This window comes from Peromyscus maniculatus, chromosome 8, assembly GCF_049852395.1.
Source record: "Peromyscus maniculatus bairdii isolate BWxNUB_F1_BW_parent chromosome 8, HU_Pman_BW_mat_3.1, whole genome shotgun sequence".
Taxonomy (NCBI): Eukaryota; Metazoa; Chordata; class Mammalia; order Rodentia; family Cricetidae; genus Peromyscus; species Peromyscus maniculatus.
In genome coordinates this window covers 70,057,854-70,081,292 of record NC_134859.1, presented here as the reverse complement: position 1 = coordinate 70,081,292, position 23,439 = coordinate 70,057,854, and the positions used below count along the sequence as shown (strand labels likewise).

At 49.8% G+C, this 23,439-nt stretch overlaps 2 protein-coding genes across 4 annotated transcripts in view; one reads left to right on the top strand and one right to left on the bottom strand.

The window, feature by feature from the left end:
• Nucleotides 1-12,582, top strand: part of Mmp28 (matrix metallopeptidase 28) — a 33,857-nt gene extending 21,275 nt beyond the window's left edge. For 2 of the 3 annotated variants that reach the window (XM_076543035.1, XM_006995301.4), the window contains exons 3-8: nt 38-225; nt 4,426-4,650; nt 7,339-7,584; nt 8,046-8,195; nt 8,483-8,650; nt 9,466-12,582. In XM_076543035.1, the coding sequence (XP_076399150.1) occupies nt 102-225; nt 4,426-4,650; nt 7,339-7,584; nt 8,046-8,195; nt 8,483-8,650; nt 9,466-9,860 (1,308 nt within the window). In that variant the 5' untranslated portion in view covers nt 38-101 and the 3' untranslated portion in view covers nt 9,861-12,582. Of the gene's footprint in view, nt 1-37; nt 226-4,425; nt 4,651-7,338; nt 7,585-8,045; nt 8,196-8,482; nt 8,651-8,914; nt 9,114-9,465 lie in introns of those variants that run through there. The other variant, XM_076543037.1, reaches the window with a different exon arrangement.
• On the bottom strand, nt 11,271-15,280 carry C8H17orf50 (chromosome 8 C17orf50 homolog). Its single transcript, XM_006995304.4, has 3 exons — nt 15,180-15,280; nt 11,907-12,213; nt 11,271-11,827 (listed from the first exon to the last, which is right to left on the bottom strand). Exons 1-3 carry the CDS (start codon nt 15,190-15,192, stop codon nt 11,581-11,583), a joined length of 567 nt encoding a protein of 188 aa, XP_006995366.2. The 5' UTR covers nt 15,193-15,280; the 3' UTR covers nt 11,271-11,580.
• Between the last annotated feature and the right edge of the window lie 8,159 nt (nt 15,281-23,439).

The window sequence follows — 23,439 nt, the reverse complement described above, 5'->3', positions numbered from 1 at the left end:
CGCCTCTGCGGTCCTTTCGCTCAATTCCTCCTGGCAGAGAGTTCCAGTGGGTGTCCCAGCTGCCTATCAGTGGCGTGTTGGACCGGGCCACACTGCATCAGATGACACTTCCGCGCTGTGGGGTTGCAGACGCCGACAGTCATGCAGCTTGGGCAGAGAGGATCAGTGCCCTGTTTGCTGGACGCCGGGCCAAAATGAGACGTAAGAAACGCTTTGCAAAGCCAGGTGAGTGCATTGAAATCCAATTAGGCTAGGGTTCCCCGGGGGCCCAGAAGATCCCACGGCCAAAAACTGTGGCTGAGTTGATGAGTGGGGACTCTGGGAGAAAGCCTCTCTTGCCTCAGGCAGAAGAGGGGCGGATCCTTTGGCTCAAGGATCATAATCACGACTACAGATATTTAACTCTAAATTATATCTGCATTGTTGAATTTTCATTGCACAAGTATTCTCCGGATTAAATCCCATCAAGCCCACTTAATCCTCTGATCAATTTTCTACGCAGGGCAGTTAAACAATTGTCAATTTTTTTCTTTATATTCTATTGAAGTTATTTCCATAAGAATTGATTCTTTTCGTAACGCTTATTCAACCAAGATGTGATCTGTTAACAAGTTTTATTCTGTTCATAGCACCTTAAGAAAAAAAAGTTTTTAAAAACAGTTTTATTTAAAGGGAATTCACATGCCATGCAATTTACCATTTAAAGTATCCAGTTTAGAGGGGTGTAGTATATCTGTGGAATTGTGCAACCATTACCACAAGCTAATTCCTCCTTCCAGAACATTTTCATTATCCTCTGAAGAAACCCCATGCCTGTTATCTGTTAACTCCCCATGCGCCCCGCTGCCAGCCCTGGCAACCACTAATCTGCTTTGTGTCTCAGGGGACCCGCCTCTATTGGACATTTCGTCACAATCCATTCTGTACACGGTACAGTTTCTCCTGCTGGGATTTTCCTTGTTTTCTCTTTCCCTCTCCTCTTCCCCCTTCCTGCTCCTTTCTTTCCAGTGCTGGGACTGGAACCCAGGGCCATGAGTGATGCCGCTGACCTACATCAAAAAGTTTCTCCTCTCCCTCTTCCTTGCCTCCCTCCTCTTCTCTCTCCTCCTTCTCTCCCTTCTCTCCTCCTTCTCTCTCTTCCTCTTCTTTCTTCTGCTCTTCTTCTACCCCTCCCCCAAATATTCCAGGGTCACTGCGACTCATCTATAGTTTATGAAGATTTGATTCTTCTATCAATCTTCCACAAATAAGAGTTTTGCTATGAAAAATTGTGGTATCATGATTGCTTTGATGAAGTCAGTTTTTCTTTGGTCAATTTTTGCAGCTTTCAAGGTTGTTCACAAGATGAGGTTTTTCTGTCAGACTTTCAAGTATAATTAATTTTACTGTGCACACATTGGGCTGTGGCCACTTTTAATTGTGCTGCTTTTATTGACCTCGCTCTCTGTACACAGGATTGAACACACAGAATTTGTTTTCATCTCTTAGTTAATGTATAAGGAGATTGTGGGCAGCTGCAGGGTGGCTGTTCCCAAGCACATGCTAGTCCATTTCTGCTGCATTTACATGTCCACCCACCCTGGCTGCCCTGTTCTGAATGACCATATTCATCCAGTCAGTTCTGGGGTCCTGGCACTGGGGTCAAGATGTCCGTGGTGTCAACATGCTGTACATCCCATTGTGTTTCTGGGCAGCAGAGAGGAAGAGTGAAGTGGGAAAGGGGAGGTACATGTTCACAACAGGCCAGAACAGAGAGAACACTATCCCAGAGCCCGAGGCACTGGGTTCAAGTATCGACTGTCATGACCAAGTTATGTCACTTGCTTCTGATCCCTCATCCTCCTTCATGGACGAGTCAGGACTGCCTGGGTTGCAGAGGAGAGCCATCCAGGACTGTGGCGTGCAAGGGGCCTGTGAGAATGCTGTAGGAAGTGAGCAAGCCCAGAAGCACTTGAGCCTGAGCACTGGGGATGCTTCCTTCTGGCTGCATCTCATCTTCTCCTGCCCCAAGGTAGGGTCTAACTGAGTGCATTCAGAGCTAGCAGTTTGAGTACCTGATTGCCAGATAAACGCAGGGTGCCTCGTTAAATTAGAACTTCAGATAAACAGTAGGTAATTGAATTTACATTTTCTTATTTAAGTTTTACTAGGCATCCTGGATTCATATCTGCTGCCTCTGCCAACCTCAGGCCAAGTACCTACTCCTCTCTGTGCCTGCAGGGCTGATTTCTAACCCCCTGTCCCTTCACAGAGTTGGGAGGTTGGGGAGCGGGGTGTGCATCTGAGTTGAAAAAGGAAATCAAAGCTCAATGTGCATGTTCTAAGCCCCCACCACATTTCAGGCAGCTTCACAATGCTATTCCAAAAGGTAAGCCTTATTAACCCCACTGTACAGAGGGGGAAACTGAGGCTTGGAGAGATTCCACAATTCCCAAGGGCTTGCATGTGCAGAACCACAATTTCAGCCCTATCCCCTTTCCTATCATCAGTGCCCTGCTGGGAGTCAGGACTCCACAGTCCTTCTAACCCAGCTTCTAGCTTTCCTGTCCCTGTCCTCCTTAGCATCTTCTCTTCCCTCTTCCCATGGGGACCCTGGAGAGAGGGCCATACTGCATGCTGGGGGCTGAAACAGCCAGCCTTCTCCTGGGAGGCCAAGGTAGAAGAGGACAGGAGAGCAGGCTAGTGCTGCCCCTACCCACACAGACAGGCAGTTCCTTCCTTCCTGGTCCCTCCCAAGGAAAGCACTTTTTTCCTTCTCAATTCCCGTTCCTATTCACCCTCTCGACCCTTTCCCCACCCCACCTCACCCCACTTCACAGAGGAATTTTTTCTTGAGAACCTATTACCTTCACTGGCTACTAAAATGACTACCACCCTCCTTCTTTCCTGCCTGACAGGCCCTAACTGCAGAAGGAGCCACCCCTTACCATTTGCTAGAGGGTTAAAGGTTTGGTGATGGCGGTCGGGAAGAGATTCAGCCACTCACAACAGGATGTAGGAGAGCCCAGGGCACGCTGCTCTGTGCCCTGTGAAGACTTACAGGAAGCAGCATAGTGTTCTTGGGAAAGAACGAACTGTCCTGGGTGGACACCTCTGGACCCCCAGCCTTGCCTCCACCTTCGCTTTCTTCCTCCCTCCCTCCCTCCAAATAATTCCCTCTTCACTCCCCGAGGAGGACTGGTCACGGGCTCAGAGGCAGCGGCTGGCTGGGTGGCTGCCAGGCCAAACAAGCCCAAGGAGATGCATTGCCTTGAATGGAGCGGGGCACACCCCACCCCCACTTTCATGGGTGGAGAGGGCCAGAATAAACCTCCCTCCCATCGCGGAGCGGGGAGGGGGGAAGAGGGGGGAATCTCGGCCCTTGCTAAGCTTTGACCCGATCCAGTAGTGTTTAGGCAGCTTTATAGGCCTGGCATCTCTGCAGAGAGAGCTGCTTCTCTCTGTGGACTGTAGGGGCACTGGGCCAGGGGTCGGGCCCCAGCTCGGCTCCCCTCGCACTCTGCAGCTGTGGGCAGGCGCCTTCCCCTGGGTCACACAGTCATCCAAGTCTGGGCCTGGGGAATCTTGCCTGTGAGCTCTGGGGCTTCCATTTGGGATTTTTAGTCTCTGGGCGACAGGGCTCGGAGGCCGTCCCTGAGAAACTCAGAAGCCAGACTTTCTGGCTTCTCTGTTCCTGGCGGATGGCAGACTGCAGATGGGTCCACTATAATGAATGACCTGGGGCTGTGGCAGAGACCAGAGTCCCAGCCCTGAGGTTTGGGGCAAAGGGGAAGACGCTTAAGTAAGAAGAGATGGAAAACTTTTCCTGGGCCTGTGACAAAACACACCCTTTGTTCTTACTTGACTTTAACTCCTCCGAGGTCTCAGAGTCCCTAAGCGGGGCAGGGAAAGACCTCAAATATATGGTTATTTTGGTTGTTGGCCAGCCACAGGCCCTAGGTTCTGGCAATTGCAGAGTCTCTGGGAGGGGACAGGAGACCATGAGGGTAGAGGGAGCGCCTTGGGGCAGGCACAGCTGTGACCTCAGTGGCCCCAACTGACTCTCCATCTGGACCCTGAGGACGGGCCTCCAGTGACTGTCAGCAAGAGGCCTCACTCTAGGCTGTGGGAAAGAATAAGACCCGAGACCAGACTGATCTTGAAAGAGGTCTTTTCTGGGCAGAAGCTGTATCTCTATCATCAGACGGTGCCTCTCAGGCCACTGGATTGGAGACTCTCCAAGGGAAGGGTAGTCTGCCCAGGGTGAGAGCTCCCTTCCACAGGGACATATCTTCCCTCCTATCAAATGGGAGGCCGCTCAAGGCAAGGACTGAGTGTTCCCTATCAGATCAGGGGCTCCCTGGGGCAGGGCCAGCCCATCCTACTGTTCCTGTGGGGACCAGCCTCAGCAGCAAGCATGACTCTCATGGCCTCTCTGGGTGACAGGTAACAAATGGTACAAACAGCATCTGTCCTACCGCCTGGTGAACTGGCCTGAGCGCCTGCCCGAGCCAGCTGTCCGAGGGGCCGTACGAGCTGCCTTCCAGTTGTGGAGCAATGTGTCAGCGCTGGAGTTCTGGGAGGCCCCAGCCACAGGCCCTGCTGACATCCGCCTCACCTTCTTCCAAGGGGACCACAATGATGGGCTAGCCAATGCATTCGACGGCCCAGGTGCTGCCACAAAAGCCTCTGTCCACACAGCAAGAGGGGCACCTGGCTAGGAGGGCAGCCTGGGGGTGGCGGTGGAGTTTCTATTCTTGAAACCATGGCCAAGGCAGGTTCTCCCCCTCTTTCCCCCCCCAGGGCCCTCCATCTCCTCATCTGTAAAATGGGAACAACAGCCTCTGCCCAAAATGTACCACATGGTTGAAAGAACAGCCAGATGAGGTTGGGTGGGGAAAGCCCTTTGGTAACTCTAGAGTATGCTGGGTTCTTGGAGAACATTCTGAGCGTCTGTCTGCCTGCTTCTAGACAGGTCAGTGCTTCTATCGTTCTCCATACTAGACTCTCATTAGATTTCCAGAGGACACCATCAGCCCTTTCCTCCCCTTGCCCCCAGACAACCAGGGCAAGAGGCCTTTGCCCTGGCACTTACAGAAATGCTTCACAGATCCCAGCCACAGCTGCTTGCATCTGTCCGCAGCCTGCAGGCTTCCTCTGCAGTATAAGCCATCTTCCACTGTGCTCAGCACTGGCCTTCAGGGTCTGAAGATGGGCCATTCATGCACTCTAGTAAGGGTTAAGCAGAGCAGACAGCGCATCCAGGAAACACGAATTCCTCCTGCATTTGACAGGCTCTGCCTTCACCTTTGTGAGCCCCTGCCGACCTGGGCTCCTAGATGGCAGAGCTGGAAGGACTCTCGAGGAGCCTTCTAGGCTCACAATATCACAGTGCCGTTGGCTAACCTCTATCAGGGACACGTGCCTCCGCGTAGGTAGATATGAGGGGGAGGACCTGAAAGCTACCTCTCTAATCATGTCTGTGGGGACCGCTATACACCTGTGAGACTCACCGAGGAGCTTAACTCCTTTGCTCTCTCCTGTGATGGCAGGGAGAGAGGCCCACAGAGGGACCCTGCCAGAAGACAGGAACACAGGAATATGTGTGTGTATAAAAAACCATATACACCAGCCAGGTTTGGTGGCATGCACTTGTAACCCCAGCACTCTGGTGGCTGTGACACTGGAGGGATGGCTCAGGGTTGCACAAGTGTGAGGGCCTGAGTTCAGATTCTCAACACTGGGGATGGAGACGGGAAAATCTTGGAGGCTCACTGGCCAGCCAATCTAGCCAAATAGCAAGCCTTAGGTTCAATGAGAGGCCCTGTCTCAAAGGGGGAAAAAAAAAAGAGGTGTAGGAGGCTGGAGAGATGCTCAGTGGTTAAGAGCACTGGCTGTTCTTCCAAAGAACCTGAGTTTAGATCTCATCATCTTATGCTGGCTCACTTTGTAACTCTACTTTCAGGGGATCTAACGCCCCCTTCTGGCATCTGAGGGTACCAGGCACACATGTGGTACACAGACATACATGCGAGCTAAAATACTCATACACATAATAAAATAATAATTTAGCTGGGTGTAGTGATGCACACCTTTAATTCCAGCACTTGGAAGGCAGAGGCAGGCAGAGGCCAGCTTGGTCTACACAATGAGTTCCAGGACAGGCAGGGCTACATAGAGATACTCTCTCATAAAATAATGTAAAAGTTTTAAAGATAGAAAAGTGACCGAGGAAAGACATCCCAACATCAACCTCTGGCCTTCACAGGTGAGCACCCCTGCCACACACACACACACACACACACACACACACACACACACACACACACACGGCCAGCATAATAAGAACCTGTCAAAAAGAAGTGGGGTGGGCATGAGATGGCTTAGTGGATGAAGGTGTTTGCCTCACTCTCAAACCTGCACGCAGACTGTTTGATCCCCGGGACCCACGTGGTAGAAGATGAGAATTGAGTCCCTCAAATTGTCTTCTATGTGACACATTTGACACACACACTAAATAATAATAATAATAATAATAATAATAATAATAATAATAAACAAAAACAGTGTCTCACCATGTAGCCCGGGCTGGCTTGAACTCCCTTTGTAGACCAGACTGACCTGGAACTCAAAGAGATCCAATCTGCCTTTGCCTCCTGAGTGCTGGAGGTTAGAGGCGTGCCCAATCATGCCCAGCCATAAAAACGACAAAAAAAAAAATTTTTTTTTTTGAGACAGGGTTTCTCTGTGTGTCCCTGGTTGCCCTGGAATTATGTAGACCAGGCCTTGAACTCACAAAGATCCTCCTGCCTCTGCCTCCCAAGTGCTGGGATTAAAGGCATGGGCCACCACTGCCTGGCTCAAAAACTTAAAAAAAAAAAAAAAAGTGCATACACGTAGAAGCACATTGTGTTAAGTTTGCCGACTCCTGAACACATCACACCACGCACCCAGGTCAGGAAACAGCACAAAACCTTCCCATCCCTCTTCTAGGGGTAACCAATACTAATGCCTAGGCTAGGCACCGTTCTAAGAATCAAGTGTGACACACGCTTTGAGGAAGAAGCTCTTCATTACCATGCCGATTTTCAGATCAGGAAGCTCAGCACAGAGAGATTAAGCTGTCTCCCCGAGATCACACAGGCAGCAGCAAATGGTAAATCTAGTGTTGGAGCCCAGGTAGTTTGACCCCTAGCTGAGTCCACCGCTTAGTCATCTGCTCACCTCCCGCACTCCTGCATCTATCAGACTGGGAAGAAAGTTAGTGGATGATAGCCACACGCCCCGACGTGGGAGCGCGGTGTCTGGGAGGGAGCCCCTGGTCTCGGCTCGCTCTAACCCTCCGTGCCACGCTCGCAGGGGGCGCCCTGGCGCACGCCTTCCTGCCCCGCCGGGGCGAAGCGCATTTCGACCGAGATGAGCGTTGGTCCCTGAGCCGCCGCCGCGGGCGCAACCTGTTCGTGGTGCTGGCGCACGAAATCGGCCACACGCTCGGTCTCGCGCACTCGCCCGCGCCGCGCGCGCTCATGGCGCCCTACTACAAGAAGCTGGGCCGCGACGCCCTGCTCAGCTGGGACGACGTGCTAGCGGTGCAGAGCCTGTATGGTAAGCCCCTAGCCCGCTAATGGCTCTACCTTTGTCCCCTAGGGTCTTCAGTCCTCGGTCTCTGGCTCCTCAAATAGGATTCCCTGGTCCCCGTCATTTCCTTGCTGCGATCCTTCTCTGTCCTAAAGCCCCAGGCGCCCTTGAAATCTGAATATCCGCAGACTTTGCTTTTCCCCAGTTCTCTATCAGTTCCAAGGAATTCCTAAGTGTAAACCTTTGCCCTTAGCTCAAAACCCTTTGTTTGGTCTCCCAATCTCACGTTATCTTTTTTCCTGGGCTGTTTGGTGGGAGAGGAGATTCCTGGGTTAGTGTGCTCTTGGTTCAAACCAAACAATCAGAGCTGCACTTGCTCCTCCCCTCTCCTTCCTAGGGTCTCAGATCCTGGGCAGAGTAGAGGGAAGGGCCTTGAGCCCTCCATATACGCCCACCCACGTCTGCTATCTCTCTTCTTGGATTTTAAGGGAAGCCTCTGGGACGCTCAGTGGCCACCCAGCTCCCTGGAAAGCTATTCACTGACTTTGAGGCTTGGGACCCTCGCAACTCCCAGAGGATACGCCCCGAAATCAGAGGTCCTAAATACTGCTACTCTTCCTTTGATGCCATCACTGTAGGTAAGATGGTCCCAGCCATGCCTGGTGTCTTTTTCCCCTCCTCCACATCTCTAGGGGTCCCAGAGCTGAATTACATAGTGTGGGGGAATGGAGGTATCAAGAATATAAATATCCGGAATCACGTGCTTTCCGGGGTGGAGTTGGGGGTGATAGGGGCGGGGTCCAAGCTCAACCCCCATTGTGCGCCCCACCTTCAGCTTGTCTAGAAAACCGGGTCTAGAGCAGCACCCTCCCCCAAAGTCAGCAGGAGGCCAATGGCCTTTTCCTCACATCTCCTTTCGGGACAGATGGACAGTGGCGACTGTACGTCTTCAAAGGAAGCCACTTCTGGGAAGTCGCAGCTGATGGCAATGTTTCAGAGCCCCGTCCCCTGCAGAAAAGGTGGCCTGGGCTGCCTCCCAATATCGAGGCTGCTGCAGTGTCGCTGGAAGATGGAGACTTCTACTTCTTTAAAGGTATCAGCCCCGAGTCAGCTGCGATTGAGATGGAAGTGCCCCCCAACAATGAGTCCCTGGTGGAACTCACTGTTGAACCTGTGGCCCAGGAAAGTTGGAGTTGGGAGCAGCAAGTGTCCAGGTTGTCCCGTGTAGAAACCTGTAGGGGGAGGACTCATCTCCAGTCCGCAGGTCAGCAGAAAGTCTGGAGGTGTCTGCCCTGGCAGCCTGGCCGTGTGTGGTTGGCATGCCACTTAGCTTTCGGAACTTGCATTCCTTGGATAGGGAAAGTAACACTCAGGTGTGATGAAGAAGTCGGATAAAAGGCATTGACTGAAGGGTGGGCAGCACACATCTGGACCTGTGGTAATATTGTATTGAACAGCATTCCTTCAAACAGTGCCGAGTACCTTGTGTCCTAGGCACAGGGAGAGGAGGGGACTGGAGACGCAGTGGTCGACAAAACAAACACCTTTGCCCTCGAGCAATTAGTAGTAATCAGGGAGTGATGAAGACTTGAAGCCTTCTCAGTCTCCCATTCCACACCGAGGCAGGGAATCCTGCCTCCACACCCCTCCCCAACACCCTCCTACCCTCCCCAGCCTGGGTTAAATAGGTTCATTCAGCGTCGTCTGCTCTCTGCTGGCACCTGCTGGGAGTCTAGACCATAACAGGTTCCCCTCCAAGGTGTACTCCTAGTTCTTAGCCACACTTGGGACTGGCTCTCAGGGGAACTGTCTTGGGCTCCAAGAAAGGAACTAAGGGGACAGAGATGGGGTGGGGAGGCCGATGAGTGAGCGCCTCCAGCTCACCCTGGCTCTCTCAATGCCCCACAGGGAGTCGATGTTGGAGGTTCCAGGGCATGAAGTCTGTGTGGGGTAACTCACAACTGTGCCGGGCTGGAGGTCTGCCCAGACACCCGGACGCCGCTCTCTTCTTCCCGCCTCTGCGCCGCCTTGTCCTCTTCAAGGGCGCCCGCTACTACGTGCTGGCTCGAGGCGGGAAGCAAGTGGAGCCCTACTATCCTCGCAGCCTGAGGGACTGGGCGGGGGTCCCTGAGGAGGTCAGTGGCGCCCTACCAAGGCCGGATGGCTCCGTCGTCTTCTTCAGAGATGACCACTACTGGCACCTGGATCAAGCCAAACTGCGGGTGACCGGCTCCGGCCGCTGGGCCACAGAGCTGCCCTGGATGGGCTGTTGGAATGCCAACTCAGGAGGTGCCCTGTTCTGAAGGCGCCCCATGCTGAATGAACAGTGGTTGCCCCCGCCCGAGGGGCGAGGCCTGTCTAGGAAGCCTTGAACCTCGCAGGAACTTCCCGGTAGCACTGGCTTCAGCAGGAAATCTGCATTTATTCCCCACCACCACCACCACCACCACCGTGGTCGAAGGAGAAACAAAAACAGGGTCCCCATAGCCCTTTCCCTCAAGGACCTCCTTCCTTCCCCCTCCTGAGGGGATTCTGTTCTGATGAAGGTGCAGTCCCATGCCCGTAGTGCTGAGTCCCACCAGAGAAGACGCAAAACTCAACTGGGGGTGAGGGGGGTGAGGACCACTCTGCAGGACCTCCCTTTCTATCTATGCCTTTCAGGCTCAGTTCCTGGGAAATCACGTATTATTCCACCAGAGACTTCACCCTACCTCCCATGCCCAGGAGGTTTGGATGTGGTGAAGGCTCCTCTCCACTGTCAGGGGCCCTTTGCTGGATCAAGAGGCAGAGCAGAAGGGAATGTGGTCCTCTTAGGCCTGACTTCTTGTCTGGGGTGATGAAGAAGTACCCCTAGCTGGTCAGCCCAGAGGTGTAGCAGCCTTCCTCGGGCAGCCTCAGTAGAAGCAGATGAGTGTGGGGTGCTTGAGACTCAGGGACCATGCTCTTACATCCAACTAAGGGACAACCAGCGGTGTATGGTTGTCGTGGAGAGAGGGGGTGCACCTCTCTTCAGAAAGCAGACCGTCTTCACCAGTTTGCCTTCCAGATGGACGTCTCTTGTGCAGCAGGAAGATGGCAGAGGGCCCTTTCCGGGTCTGACCATTGCAGGCACTGGGAATGCAGCCTCCATAGCACTCTGCAGGTTGGGTGAGGCCGTTTGCTCTCAATGGCCCCATTCTCCAGGCCACACACGCAGCAGCATTCCGAAGCTCATGCTGTCTAGCCAAGAATAGCTGGGATTCCTGGAGAAGGAACCAGCTCCCCAGCTTTCCCCCTTTGTCTGAGCCAGTCTCGGTATTAATTTTAGCATCTGGATCTCCATCCCACCCTGCCTCCTCCTCCACCTACCAATGCCTCTGCACACACACACACACACACACACACACACACACACACACACACACTCACACACACTCACACTCACACTCACACACACACACTGACCACCGAGAGCCAGCTCTCAGGGAGGGGAGAACGATTTGGCAGGGGAGCAGCCCACAGTTCCCCAGAGGCATTGCTGGCCCCGTGCCCTCCTTTCTTCTCTGTGCCGTGGACAGAATGGCCTTTGACTGCCCTTAGATGCAAGTGCTTTGTACTGCCCTGTCCTGGGGAGACCATGGAGGAACCTCCCTGCTATCCCCTGCTTTCTGGGTTGAAATCAGGAGAGAGAAAGGAGGGTCCCATCTTTATCACCCCACTCCACTTCAGGCGACTCTGATTTGAGACTTTATTGAGGGATTAGAGGGAAAGACGGAATGTCTTAAAGGACAGAGGGAACCCCGAGGCTGTTTTTCTCCAGGCGATGCCTCTGTTCGCCTGGCCAGAAAGACATGGAAAAAATGCAGGTGAGGCTGTATTGGAGGCGTGGGTCAGGAGAGCTGTAGATGTTGGGTACTGTCTAGGGAGTAGTGCCTAGGTTCTGCTGTAGTTCGGCGAGACAACAGGTGTGAACCGACAGTGGGCCTTTTCACCGGAAGGAGGCGCCAAGGATGGCAGTTTGAAAGGACAGCTCTGTGGAACGCACTAGAGATAGAAGAGTTTGGAGCTTTGCGGGTGCAGAGGCTGGGACTGGATGCACTCAGAGCTCCCGGCGGCCTCCGCCTGACTCGGGTCAGGGTGCTCCAGAATACAGTGCTCTATGTAGGCCGGGTGGCTATGCAGGCTCTTGCATTTCTTGCAGAAAAGGATCTCGCAGCGCGCACAAACCCCGCGGCGCGGTGGCCGCCGCCGCGTCTCCAACACGCACGGTTCTTCCGGGGCACCACGCTTCCTACGGGCCGGGGACGTGAGTGCTCAGTAGCCCTGCGGCCCTCCTCCCTAAAACTCGACCCCGGGTTCTTGCGTCTCACCTGTCCGCAGGAGCGGCCAGGCCACCCAGCAGCGCGAACGGGCTGAGCCAGCCCCAGAAGCCGCTGTCCGAGCGTCGCAGCAGCGCCACCTGCTGGGTGCTGGGCTCCTGGCGCAGCGGGCAGTAGCACACCGAGAGGGCCTCGCGCTCCTCCTCATCGCGGGCGTCCTCCTCGACCTCCGCCGTGCTCTCGGGGTCCCGCTTCTCCACCTCCGACGATGACGACGACGACGACGACTCGTCCTCCGGCTCCTCCTCGCTGGCCTCGGGCTCCTCCACCTCCTTCTTCCACAGAGGGGTCTTCACGCCTGCAGGCGGGGAGGGGGAGCCTGAATCCAGCATGCCTGGGGGAGATGCGGCCGTCCAGCTGCTGCTTGCCAAAGGGCTTCGGAGTCCCAGATTCCCGGACTGCGGCCAAGTTCCCGCCCTCCTGAGCTTCCTTGCTAAGGATTCCAAGCAAGTCACCTCGCTTCCATCAAGCTCCATTTTTTCCCCCGTCTCTGAAGCGGGAAAAGTAGCACCTACCTCAAGAGTGGTTGTGAGGCTGACTCTAGATAGTGTCTGGGTACAACACACAGTTTCCTGCTTGCCGTTGTGCAAGCAATCAACGAACATATATTGCCAACACGGAAGGAGGAGGGTTACCCAACGTTAATAAACATAAATTGTTATTTCAATAGGTGGTCGTTTATGGTTTTTTTTTAAAAAAGGTAGTTCTCATAATCATTATTATTATTATTATTAATTATTACACACTCTCACTATGTAGCTCTGTCCGTAACTCACTATATAAACCAGGCTGGCCTGGAACTCACAGAGCTCTGCCTGCCTCTGCCTCTGCCTCCTGAGTATGTTTGTTTCTAGTTTTGACTTTCCCTGGTAGAAGCCCAGGGTCACTGGAGGCCGGGTGGACAGGCATAGCTGACTAAACCGGAAACTGATTTCAGGCTTGACCAATTGCGAGTGGATTTCAGCCACACTGCCCCTCTCTAGCTGACGGACATCATAACTGCAAGTAGCAGATCGGCCTGAAGCAAGTTCCTCAGCTGAAACTAAGCAGGTCTTCCCTGCAAGATACCCATTCCATCAGCAGATATTCACCTAGCACATAGGCAGCCCCAGGACAGCTGGATGTATAGTGCAAAGAGGGGGCGGTACTTGAGGTTTGCCCTGGAAAGACCAAGGACAATTTCTATCGCCCACTGTCCATCTTTTCCCCAAGCTAGGAATTGACTAGATTGATAGTAAAGGGCAAGAAAGCGCGCGCGCGCGCGTGCGTGCGTGCGTGCGTGCGTGCGTGCGTGTGTGTGTGTGAATCTTAACTGTTAAATTGACAGGATCAAAAAACACCTAAGAGAGTTTGTGTGAAAGGGTTTCTAGGTTGGTTTAACTGATGTGTGAAGACCCACCCTGAATATGAGTGACACCATCCCATGGGCTAGTCTGGGACTGAATGCAAAGGAGAAAGCATGGTGATCTGTTTTCTGGGTGCAGACACCATGTGACCTCATGCTGCCACCATGATTTCTCCATCACAAGGGACTGCACCCTCAAACTGGGAGCCAGGATAACGCTTTCCTTCCTTAAGCTGCTTGCTTGTGTCGGGTATTGTCACAGCAAGGAGGAAAGCAAGTGACCGCCAGGCACCACGCACATGCAGCCCACACGCTCAGCTCTTCACAATGCTGCGTCATCCCGGAGCCTGCAATATGGGTGACGTGGTGGGTCGCAGAGGGGTCTCTAAATGTGACCGAGAATATCTGAAACTGCCCATTCTTGCTCTGGCCACAGGTGGAAACCCAGGGAAACAGATGGAGACGCTGGTTGGGAAAGACCAGGCCTAACACATCCAGAAGGAGGTGCTGGGACATTTTGGGAAGCGGGGGCACGGGTATGGGGTTAGAAAGGGAGGTTAGGACTTGGAGCTGTTTGTCACTGACAGGAAGCCGTGAGTGTTCTGATGAAGAGACATGCTCAGAACTGTAGAATGTTCCCTCCAACAGGACAGGGGACTCACTTTAAGAGTCATGACAAGCTAGGTGGTGACTCATGCTGATGATGTCAGCACTGGAGAGGCTGCAGCAGGGTGGTTGCTGAGAAGTCAGGCCAGTAGCCCGTGCTACGTAATGGGTCCCGGGCCAACCTGGGCTACAATCTGAGTCCCTGTCTCAACCCCTGCACTCTATTTTTTTTTCTGAGGTTTTTAAAAAAATATTTATTTATTTATTTTTGAGACAAGGCTTTACTATGTAGCTCTGGCTGTTCTGGAAATCACTATGTAGACCAGGCTGACCTCAAATGCCCAGAGATCTACCTGCCTCTACCTCCTGACTGTTGGGATCAAAAGCATGTGCCACCATGCCTGGCCCCCCTCTGCTCTGAAACAGTTCTTTACTGTGGGGTGAAAAGGGCTGAGGAAAAAACACCCTGTACCTGACTAGAAAAAAACTCCCTGACTTGACCTCAGGACCAGGGCTTGAAATCCCTGAGCTTGCCCCAGAGTCAGGCTGCAGAATCCCACCAATCCCCCGAGCTTGCCCCAGAATCAGACCACAAAACCCCATCAATCCCAAGCCACCCTGGAAAGCTCCATCCCCACCCCACCCCCCAAGATGCCCTATATAAGCTCTGTACCCTGTTCAGTTTGCTGCTGCTTCTCACCCTAGGGATGGCCACCCTCCTGGATTCTTCCTGCCCCAAAAATCTCTTGAGTGAGGTTTGTTGCACCATGTGGCATTTTCTCAGGAGTGGAGCCCAGCTATAACAACTTTCTTTGGAGCCAGAGCAGAGGGGAGCAGAACAGAACTGCAACACTTTCACTGGGAAAACTTTCCCTTAGGGGAGCAGAGCTGTAACACTTCTCCAGAGCAGAGCAGAGCTGTAACAACTTAGCTGGGGAAACCCACCCCCTGCCTGAGCAGAGTTGTTACATTGGGAACCTTTCCCTGGAGCAGAACTGTAAGGTGCTACTCTCACAGTGACTTCGTGGTATTCCTTGGCTTCTGACTGCCAGAATACCTCTCTATCTAAGCCGCAATGCTTACACTTACATCCCGGCCAGAGAAGACAATAAGAGGTCTAAAAGGGAACAAGAGAAAGGAGAACTGATGGTGGATGACAAGAATAAGAAGGAGAAAGTAGAGGGCTATAGCAACATGGATGAGTAACTGAGAAAATGTTCAATTTTTCTGATGTCACCATGGTGATGGGATGGTTGGTTCAAGATGGGTCAAGTGGTCCTATCTTGGTTCATACCCTTTCTAGCCACACTCACCATGCTTATCCATTCTTTCTAATGTTGTACTTTCTGTTTCCTATGGACAGGGACTGGGGTGTAAGGGATGCCCAGTGCCTATAGAACTCCATACGGTTTCCAGGACCTCTGTTGGATCACAGAGGGGTGGGGATAGAATCTCAGCTGCCCATGGGGCTCTGCTTAGGGACTGATGCCTTTTCCAGAACCTCCAGACTCAAACCCCTCATGTCCCCTACCTTGCCCCAAGGAGGACCCCAATGAAGAACAGAAGATGGCTTTGGCCCCACATAAGACTGGGTTCAAATCCCAGCTCTACTACATAAATATAAAACCTGTCAGACCTTCAGCGAAAAACATTTTACAGGAACAGTTCAGTTAGGCTGCTGCTGGAGGCGACACCTAGATGTGGGCACCAGGAGTCAACTCCTTGAGTCATTCCCTAAGGCCCAGTATCCTTTGGCAGGCACACCTGAACCGACAAAACCCAGCCTGTGACTTAGGAAATATTCTAAGACACAAATGTCCCAAGGACCAGTTGCTCGTCTCACCTGCCTCCCCAGGCCCAATCTACCCAACAGCCTTTTGTCTGTCACTTTTCTCAGGGTAATTCTGGAGCTTATGGAATTTTCTTTTTTAATGGGGGGCAGGGCACTGGAGAGATGGCTCGGCCGGCCGTTAAGAGCATTTGTTGCTCTTGCAGAGGACCCTGTTTGGTTCCCAGCACCCACATGGTGACTCACAACTCCATTTCTAGGGGATCTGGTACCACCTTCTGGCCTTTGCAGGCACCAGGCACGCACGTGGTGCACACATTTACATGCAGGCAAGAAAACATACACATAAGATAAAAATAAGTCTTTAAAAAATTTTTAGAGTGTCATAAAAATAACACTAGCATAAAATCATGTCAGGACTTGTTCTCAGAATAAAAACAGCCACAGAATAAAAACGATCTTAAGTGAAAACATGTGAAGAAGCAATCTTACCAGAATATGGGGTGCATGCCTCCTGCACTTAAGTGCCACTCAGAAGCCCCCTGGAGAGGAGGCCCCCATTAGGAATGAATAAAAACTTGGAATGGGCTGATCTCCATCCAAAGAGAGGGAAGAGAATGAGCTGCATTTATGGACAAGCCCAAGCACTACTTTCCTGCTGTTCACAGAGTTTATGCCCAGAGAGCAAGGTGAGGCTGGATAGCAAAAGGTGATGCACACCTGTGACTCCAACATGCGGGAACCTGAGACAGAACGATTGTGAGTATGAGGCCAGCCTGGGCTACATATGAGACCCTGATGTGTGTGTGTGTGTGTGTGTGTGTGTGTGTGTGTGTGTGTGTGAGAGAGAGAGAGAGAGAGAGAGAGAGAGAGAGAGAGAGAAGGTTGGTACAATATCTATCTTATTTGACAACACAGATAACTTTAAATTATCCAATAGGGTTGCAGTTGCCTCTGTTGGGACCATCTGGAACACCCTAGCTTGTGCAGAGAAAGGGAGTATTAGTGGGGTTTTGGAAGGTTGCACATGCATCAGCTAAAATGTGTCTGCCTGGTCAACGATTAAAATGGCTAACTAGTAATGGCTCCAATTTCATACCACTTATCCACTCAATGAGCCAGAGGTAGAGGATGCAGGACTGGTTCCGTGTCCTGACGACATTGTTACCGGCCACAGGCACCATCAGACTCTATGGCTTGTGCTGAGAACTCTGGAAATAGTCAACCCTCTGTCACTGAAGCTCCTTCTTCTGCCACAGGCTGGTGTGGGTGTCGGACACTCCCCCCTCTTTCTCCCTTCTCCTGCCTTCCCTCCCCCTCAGCTGGCCAGCCACTGGCTTCTCCTTCTGTGCCCCAATTCAGGCATTTTCCTAGATCCAGATTACCCTAAATGCTGGGGGAAGCACCTGTTCTTTCCACAGTCCCTAGGAACCTGCTAGGATTCCTGTCCTAAGCCTGTTTGTTTTCTAGGAGGACCCACTGAGCAAAATCTGAGACATCATCTCTTCATCCTCCCAGACACAAGTGGCCCTAGGAAACAAGCACGTGCTTGCTATTCAATGGTCCAGAAGGCCTGTGATTTCAGCACAGCCAGCTGTCCCTGTTCTTATGGTGGAGCAGCACTAAAGTCACCTGCTAGCTGGCCCTGGGAGTCGGGGAGCTGGCAGTGCTGGAGGGAGGAGCATGTGGCCTCTAGAGGGAGATCAGGAAAGGGATTCAGGACAAGACCTGGGCTTGAAGGATGCCTGAGCATGTCAGTAGGGGTTTTAGCCATCAGCAACCGAAAATAGGTCTGGCCAAAGCAAGCAGGAAAAGGACTTTTCTGGTTATGGAAAAGTCAGTAGAAGTTATGGGAGAGTCCGTAGATCCACCAATCAGTTGGGGTGAAGGAGATTTTGAAGCCCGGCAACACAGCTAAATTTCTATCACAGAACATGAATTGTGAAGCATTGTATCTATGGCTTCAGGATTCATGTGTGAATGCCATCACAGCTGCCCTAAGAATGAGTTCTTCACTGACTCTGGGTACCACTGGCCCAATTTCATGAGTCTGACTGATTCCAACTAAAGCCACATGTTCATGAACCAACCAAAAGGAACTGGAGCCTGTCAAACTCCCAAAGATATAACCAGGTGTCTTCTGGGTAGAGAGCACACCACAGAAGCATTCAGCCTTCCAGATCCAGGCTGTAAGATTCATGGTTCTTCACAGTTGCCTCTGAATAGGCAGGAAGGGAACGACTTTGTCCACTAATAGTAGACTTGTGGCTTCCAAAGTCATTTTGGCTATAAATGACAGCGGACCAACTCACACTAACTCAAGATAAAAGGGCAAGTGTGTCCTTCCCTTGTCACAGATGGAGACCTGTGTCTTAATCCCCATTTCTACGTATCAACATGTCCTCTGAGCTAAGGAACGTGTAAACACAGAACTTCTCATTTCTTTCTTTTTAAATGCAGGATTGATTGATTGATTGAATTTGGCTTTTCGAAACAGGGTTTACCTGTGTAGCCTTGGCTGTCCTGGAAGTAGCTCTGAAGACCAGGCTGGCCTCAAACTTACAGAGATCCACCTTTCTCTGCCTCCTGAGTACTAGGATTAAAGGTCTGTGTCACCACCATCCAACTAGATTTATTTATTTTTCTTTTATATGTATGAATGATTTGCCTACATATATATATACATATACATATACATACACATACACATACACACACACATATATGTATATGTATATGTATATGTATATGTATATGTATATGTATATGTATATGTATATGTATATGTATATGTATATGTATATGTATAACATATGCATGCCTGGTGCCAGTGGAGGCCAGAAGAGGATGTTGGGTCCTCTGGCACTGGAGTTATGGATGGTTGTAAGCCAGCACGTGGGTGTTAGGAACAAAACTCAGGTCCTCTATAAGAGTGACAAGTGCTCTTAACCACTGAGCTACCTTTCCAGTCCTCTCATTTCTTTCTTTAAAACCCAGCTCACATTTTATTTGCATTGTTAAATCTTCCAGTTGGAACACAAGTCTACCTAACTCCCTTTCTGATTTAATTAAATGTCTACTACAATTCTTTGCTGTTTTGTGTGTAGGTTTAAACCTCTGTGTTTGGGCCAGCAAGATGGCTCGTGGTACAGGGGATCTGAACTTGTGGCCAAGCTTGGGCACCTGAGTTGGATCCCTAGGGCCCACATGGTGGAAGAATAGGACTGGCTGCTGCAAGTTGCCCTCTGACTTCTGCGTGCACACCATAGTGTGCACATTTGCACACACACATGCACATAAATAAATAAATAAATAAATAAATAAATAAATAAATAAATAAATAAACATATGTACATAAATAAATAAAAGTTTAAAAAATTTCTGGAGTTAGGGAGTGCAGCTTGGTGATCAGGTATGTATGAGACCCTGAATTTAATCTCCATAATAAATCATGTCCTATCCAATGTAGTATTAAAGCAAACACTGTGTTTAACTGAAAAAGACTACGGAGTTTTAGAAATTTAGTTTATATAATTTAAGGGTTGGCATGTTGGATCCTGTATCTATGCTCAGTCTGATTTTGTATGAATGTTGCATTACATAGTTAATGAGTTGCAAAAATAAAATAAAAACAAAGGATAATATGTAACACAGACAGTATATAGCATCTAAAGCCAAAAGATTTGCTATCTGGTTCTTCACACAAACTATAAAGCCAAGACTCATAGAGACTTTGTTTGTGGGACTGTTGTATGGTTGGGACTATAAGTTGCCCCCGTCTCAATTCTCCCCCTTTTTCCTTTTACTAAAGAGGCACCACTGAATATTGACAGGACACATGACTATCAACTACAGTTTCAGTCTTCCTTGCAGCTATATGGGGGCCAGATGCCTAAACCTTGGCCCAACTCGTGTGAAAAAAGTTACGTGTGTAACTTACACTTCCCATCCTTAAAAAGGAAGCTGTCAGAGACCACAGAGTCTCTGCATCTTCTTCCTACAAATTTGGAGAAGACAAGGAACTGGGAAGCCAGGGCTGATCCTGTAAGTGAAGACAATAGCAGAAGGGAGCCTCAAGATAGAAAGATCTCTGGGCAGTGTCATGGACAGCCATCCATCTACCTAGAACCATTTGCCTATCTCTGAAAGGGGGGAAAATCTTTCCTTCTGTGTGAGCCACTGTTTTAGGTGATCTTTTTGTTTTCTGTCTGGCCTGATGACTGACAGGTTGATAGATAGACAAGTGGTTGGCCATTAGATAACAAAAACAAGAACTCCAGGACCCCAGGGTCCTCTGTCCCTCTGTCTCTGTGTTTGTGTGCCAACTTCCTTCCGTCTTTTGAAAAAGGGATCTCTATGTGTGCAGGGAATGTGGCTTCACATCTGCATCCCCAAAGCCCTAATATCCAATTGGGAAAATACCTTGTCCTGGTAGCTCCAATTCAGAAACCACAGAGAAGGGGGCTGGGGGGATGTCTCAGTGGTTAAGAGCACTGGATGCTTTACTAGAGGACTTGAGTTCAATTTCTAGTGCTCAGACGGTGACTCACACCCTCTGTAACTCCAGTTCAAGGGGATTCGATGCCCTCTTCAGCCTCAAGGGCACATGGTATGCACACGGTATGCACATATGTGTACCAAGTATGCAATATACTTGCAGACAAAACATTCACCCATTAAATAAATAAAAATAAATATTTAAAAAATTTAAATCGGCGCTGGAGAGATGGCTCAGCAGTTAAGAGCTCTTCCAAAGGTCCTGAGTTCAATTCCCAGCAACCACATGGTGGCTCACAACCATCTATAGTGAGATCTGGTGCCCTCTTCTGGCCTGCAGGCATACATGCAGGCAGAACACTGTATACATAATAAATAAATAAATCTTTTTAAAAAAAAAACAAATTTAAATCACAGATAGAACCCTATGTGGATGATTCTGAGTCACATGCTTACCTAGCTCAGAAGCTTCCAAAGAGAAGGGTGAAGATTTGGGGATTCAGAAGACATGTGGCAACAGGTAGAGATGTTCTTAGATGTTGTAAGTCTGGGATAAATACTGTGGGCATTTTGTGGGTAAAGGCCAGGATGTATGACCCTGAAGCACCACCCCTAGAGATGTAGCAGGTAATTACCCTCAGTACCTGCCCCTGGGGCATGGCTCAGGGATACCCTTAAGACTTGAGATGCACAAAGGCCGTCTCTCTTCGCTCCTTCGTGTGACTTGGATGCTGGGACAGTTTCATGGCAGAACAGCATGGGACTGTGCCTCACCTTTTCCAGGACCCTGCGACAATTCCTCTGTTCTATCTTGTGAGTTTTCCCTTCTTAATAAATCTCTTTGCCCTTTAAGCAGACTCCTTTGGGCTACACGGCCTGAAGGAGGCGGTGCTTCTTGCCATAGTACACGACCTCTTAAAAGGAAAGGGAGATAGGTCACGAGGCCCTTCTCCCTGGTTCCTGCTTCCTAACATGAGCGGATGGCCAGGTGGATTTGCTCCCAGTCAGAACACAGGACAACTTCAGCTGTTCATATTCATTCTGTATTCATGAGTGTATTTCCTCAATTTATACCTTAATAAATTTATACCTAATACTTCTTAAGTATACTCCCATGGATTTCTATTTTTGTTTGTTTGGTTTTGATTTTTGTTTCTTTGTTTTTCGAGACAGGGTTTTTCTGTGTAGCTCTGGTGCCTGTCCTGGATCTCCCTCTGTAGACTAGGCTGGCCTCGAACTCACAGAGATCCGCCTGGCTCTGCCTCCCAAGTGCTGGGATTAAAGACGTGCACTGCCACCACCACCTGGCTCTCATGGGTTTCTTGCTTTACTTCATGCCCACATGGATGGGCCATCCCCACAGCCCTTATCCACATGGAGAATCCTGTAACTCCTGCCTGCTGGCAGCAGCTCAAATCCTGCCGGTGGAGGCCAATAATTTCTGCTCCACCAGACACACACACGCAACACCATCTAACCCACACCTATGTTTTGCGGTCCAGAGCTAGCTGCATGTGGCCGAGTGACCTTTCCCAGAGCCACCCACTCGAGTCTGTGTGGCTTATGAATAGACCCACTGGGGCTGCTTGCTCACACCCATGAGCCTCCCGGAACCAGCACTTTCGGCACTCCCCAGACCAGCACCAGCAGATCATGTGGCTGCATCCCAGGCCAAGGATCAAGGCTTAGCACCAGATACACTGCCCACCCACATGCATGTGTATGAGTCAGGCAGTATTGCAGCAACTGTTCCTTTATTTTTAAAGCAGTTCAGTGTGGCTGATGCCAACTACATCTTTTGAAATACCTGCTCCCAGGTGCTACCGCCACCATCTTGTGCACAGCCACCTTGGCATGCAAGCAGGTAGCCAGCCTTGCAGCACCTCTGGCCTGAGAGCTATCTGCAGGTATCCCAGGCAGCACTTCCAACTGGTAGGTGTATTACCTCATTTGTTGTGATCCTGTTTCCTCTGCCCAGTACTCACAGGTAGAGGTTGCCTGGGTTAGTGTTTGATTCACAGGAGCCCATTCAGAGAGCTGAGTCAGCTCACACCAGACCTGTTTTGGTGCCACACATGCAACACCTGCTGGCAAACCATCAATACTATATTCAAAAATCATTGAATGAACTAGTCATTCATTCATCTTGCTCAATTACATCTGGAGCAGCTGGACACTTATGACAATCTCTCAAGGATCTTATCTGAGGTAAATTACTTGATAACTTTACACCTTAAACTGATTAATTAATTAATAAACACATAAAAACATAAAAAGATTTCTTTATAAGTTTTAAGTCTCTCTCACACAATGGCACATAATATAACTACTCAGGAATTTAAAAAAACTTCTTTTTTTTTAAGACTTATTTATTATGTATACAGAAGAGGGTACCAGATCTCATTATTGATGATTGTGAGCTACCATGTGAATTGAACTCTGGGACTTGCTGGGAATTGAACTCTGGACTTCTGGAAGAGTAGCCGGTGCTCTTAACCTCTGAGCCATCTCTCCAGCCCAGGAATTTAAAAACTTCTTTGTTTATACTATGGATGAAATTTTGTAAGACATATATGACCTTCTTGGGATGTATACAGTTTTTACCATATCGGCAATTAGCATAGTAATATCATACCATTGAGAAACTGGCTTAATAACATCAAAAATAAGGCATTAATAGGACTGATACAGACTTTGCAAAATGGTAATGAGAACTTAAAAGGATTCTTTCTTTGGAATCTGATAATTTACCACAAGAACTTCAGTCTGCTAATAATAACTGAACAATCAGATTTAATTCTATTGATAATAAATGTGAATACCCAATGGATTAAACAGTAACTCTTCAGAGCAATATTAATGCCATACAGATAATTTCTAAGGAGAAATCATCATCATTAATTGATAGAATAAAGTCTTTGGAATCATATGTTTCTGGTGAACATAAAAAATTGTTTGAGTCCCTGAAGTCACTGGAATAATTTACAGTACAGGAGGTACAGACTCTAGAAGAAGCTGTGATTAATCAATCTCAGGCTTTGGGGAGTCTGATAGAACTGAGAATAAGGGCGATAACAAGCAGAAGGTCAATGCCATAGAAGTCATAACATTGCCAGTACCTGACAGAGTTAGAGATGACTTACCAAAGGTAACAGGTAGTTCTTATACAATAACATATCCTGTCACCGTTTCTAAAAAGCCAGCAAATGGTAAACATTTTGAATGACATGTAGAATATATCTGGCAGCATGTTCATATGAGAGATTTAAAGAATATCAAGGACGCTG

Coding starts and splice junctions, on each gene's coding strand:
- C8H17orf50 (XM_006995304.4), bottom strand. Junction 11,828..11,906: donor CTGGCCGCTCCTGCGGACAG/GTGAGACGCAAG, acceptor CCCGGCCCGTAG/GAAGCGTGGTGCCCCGGAAG.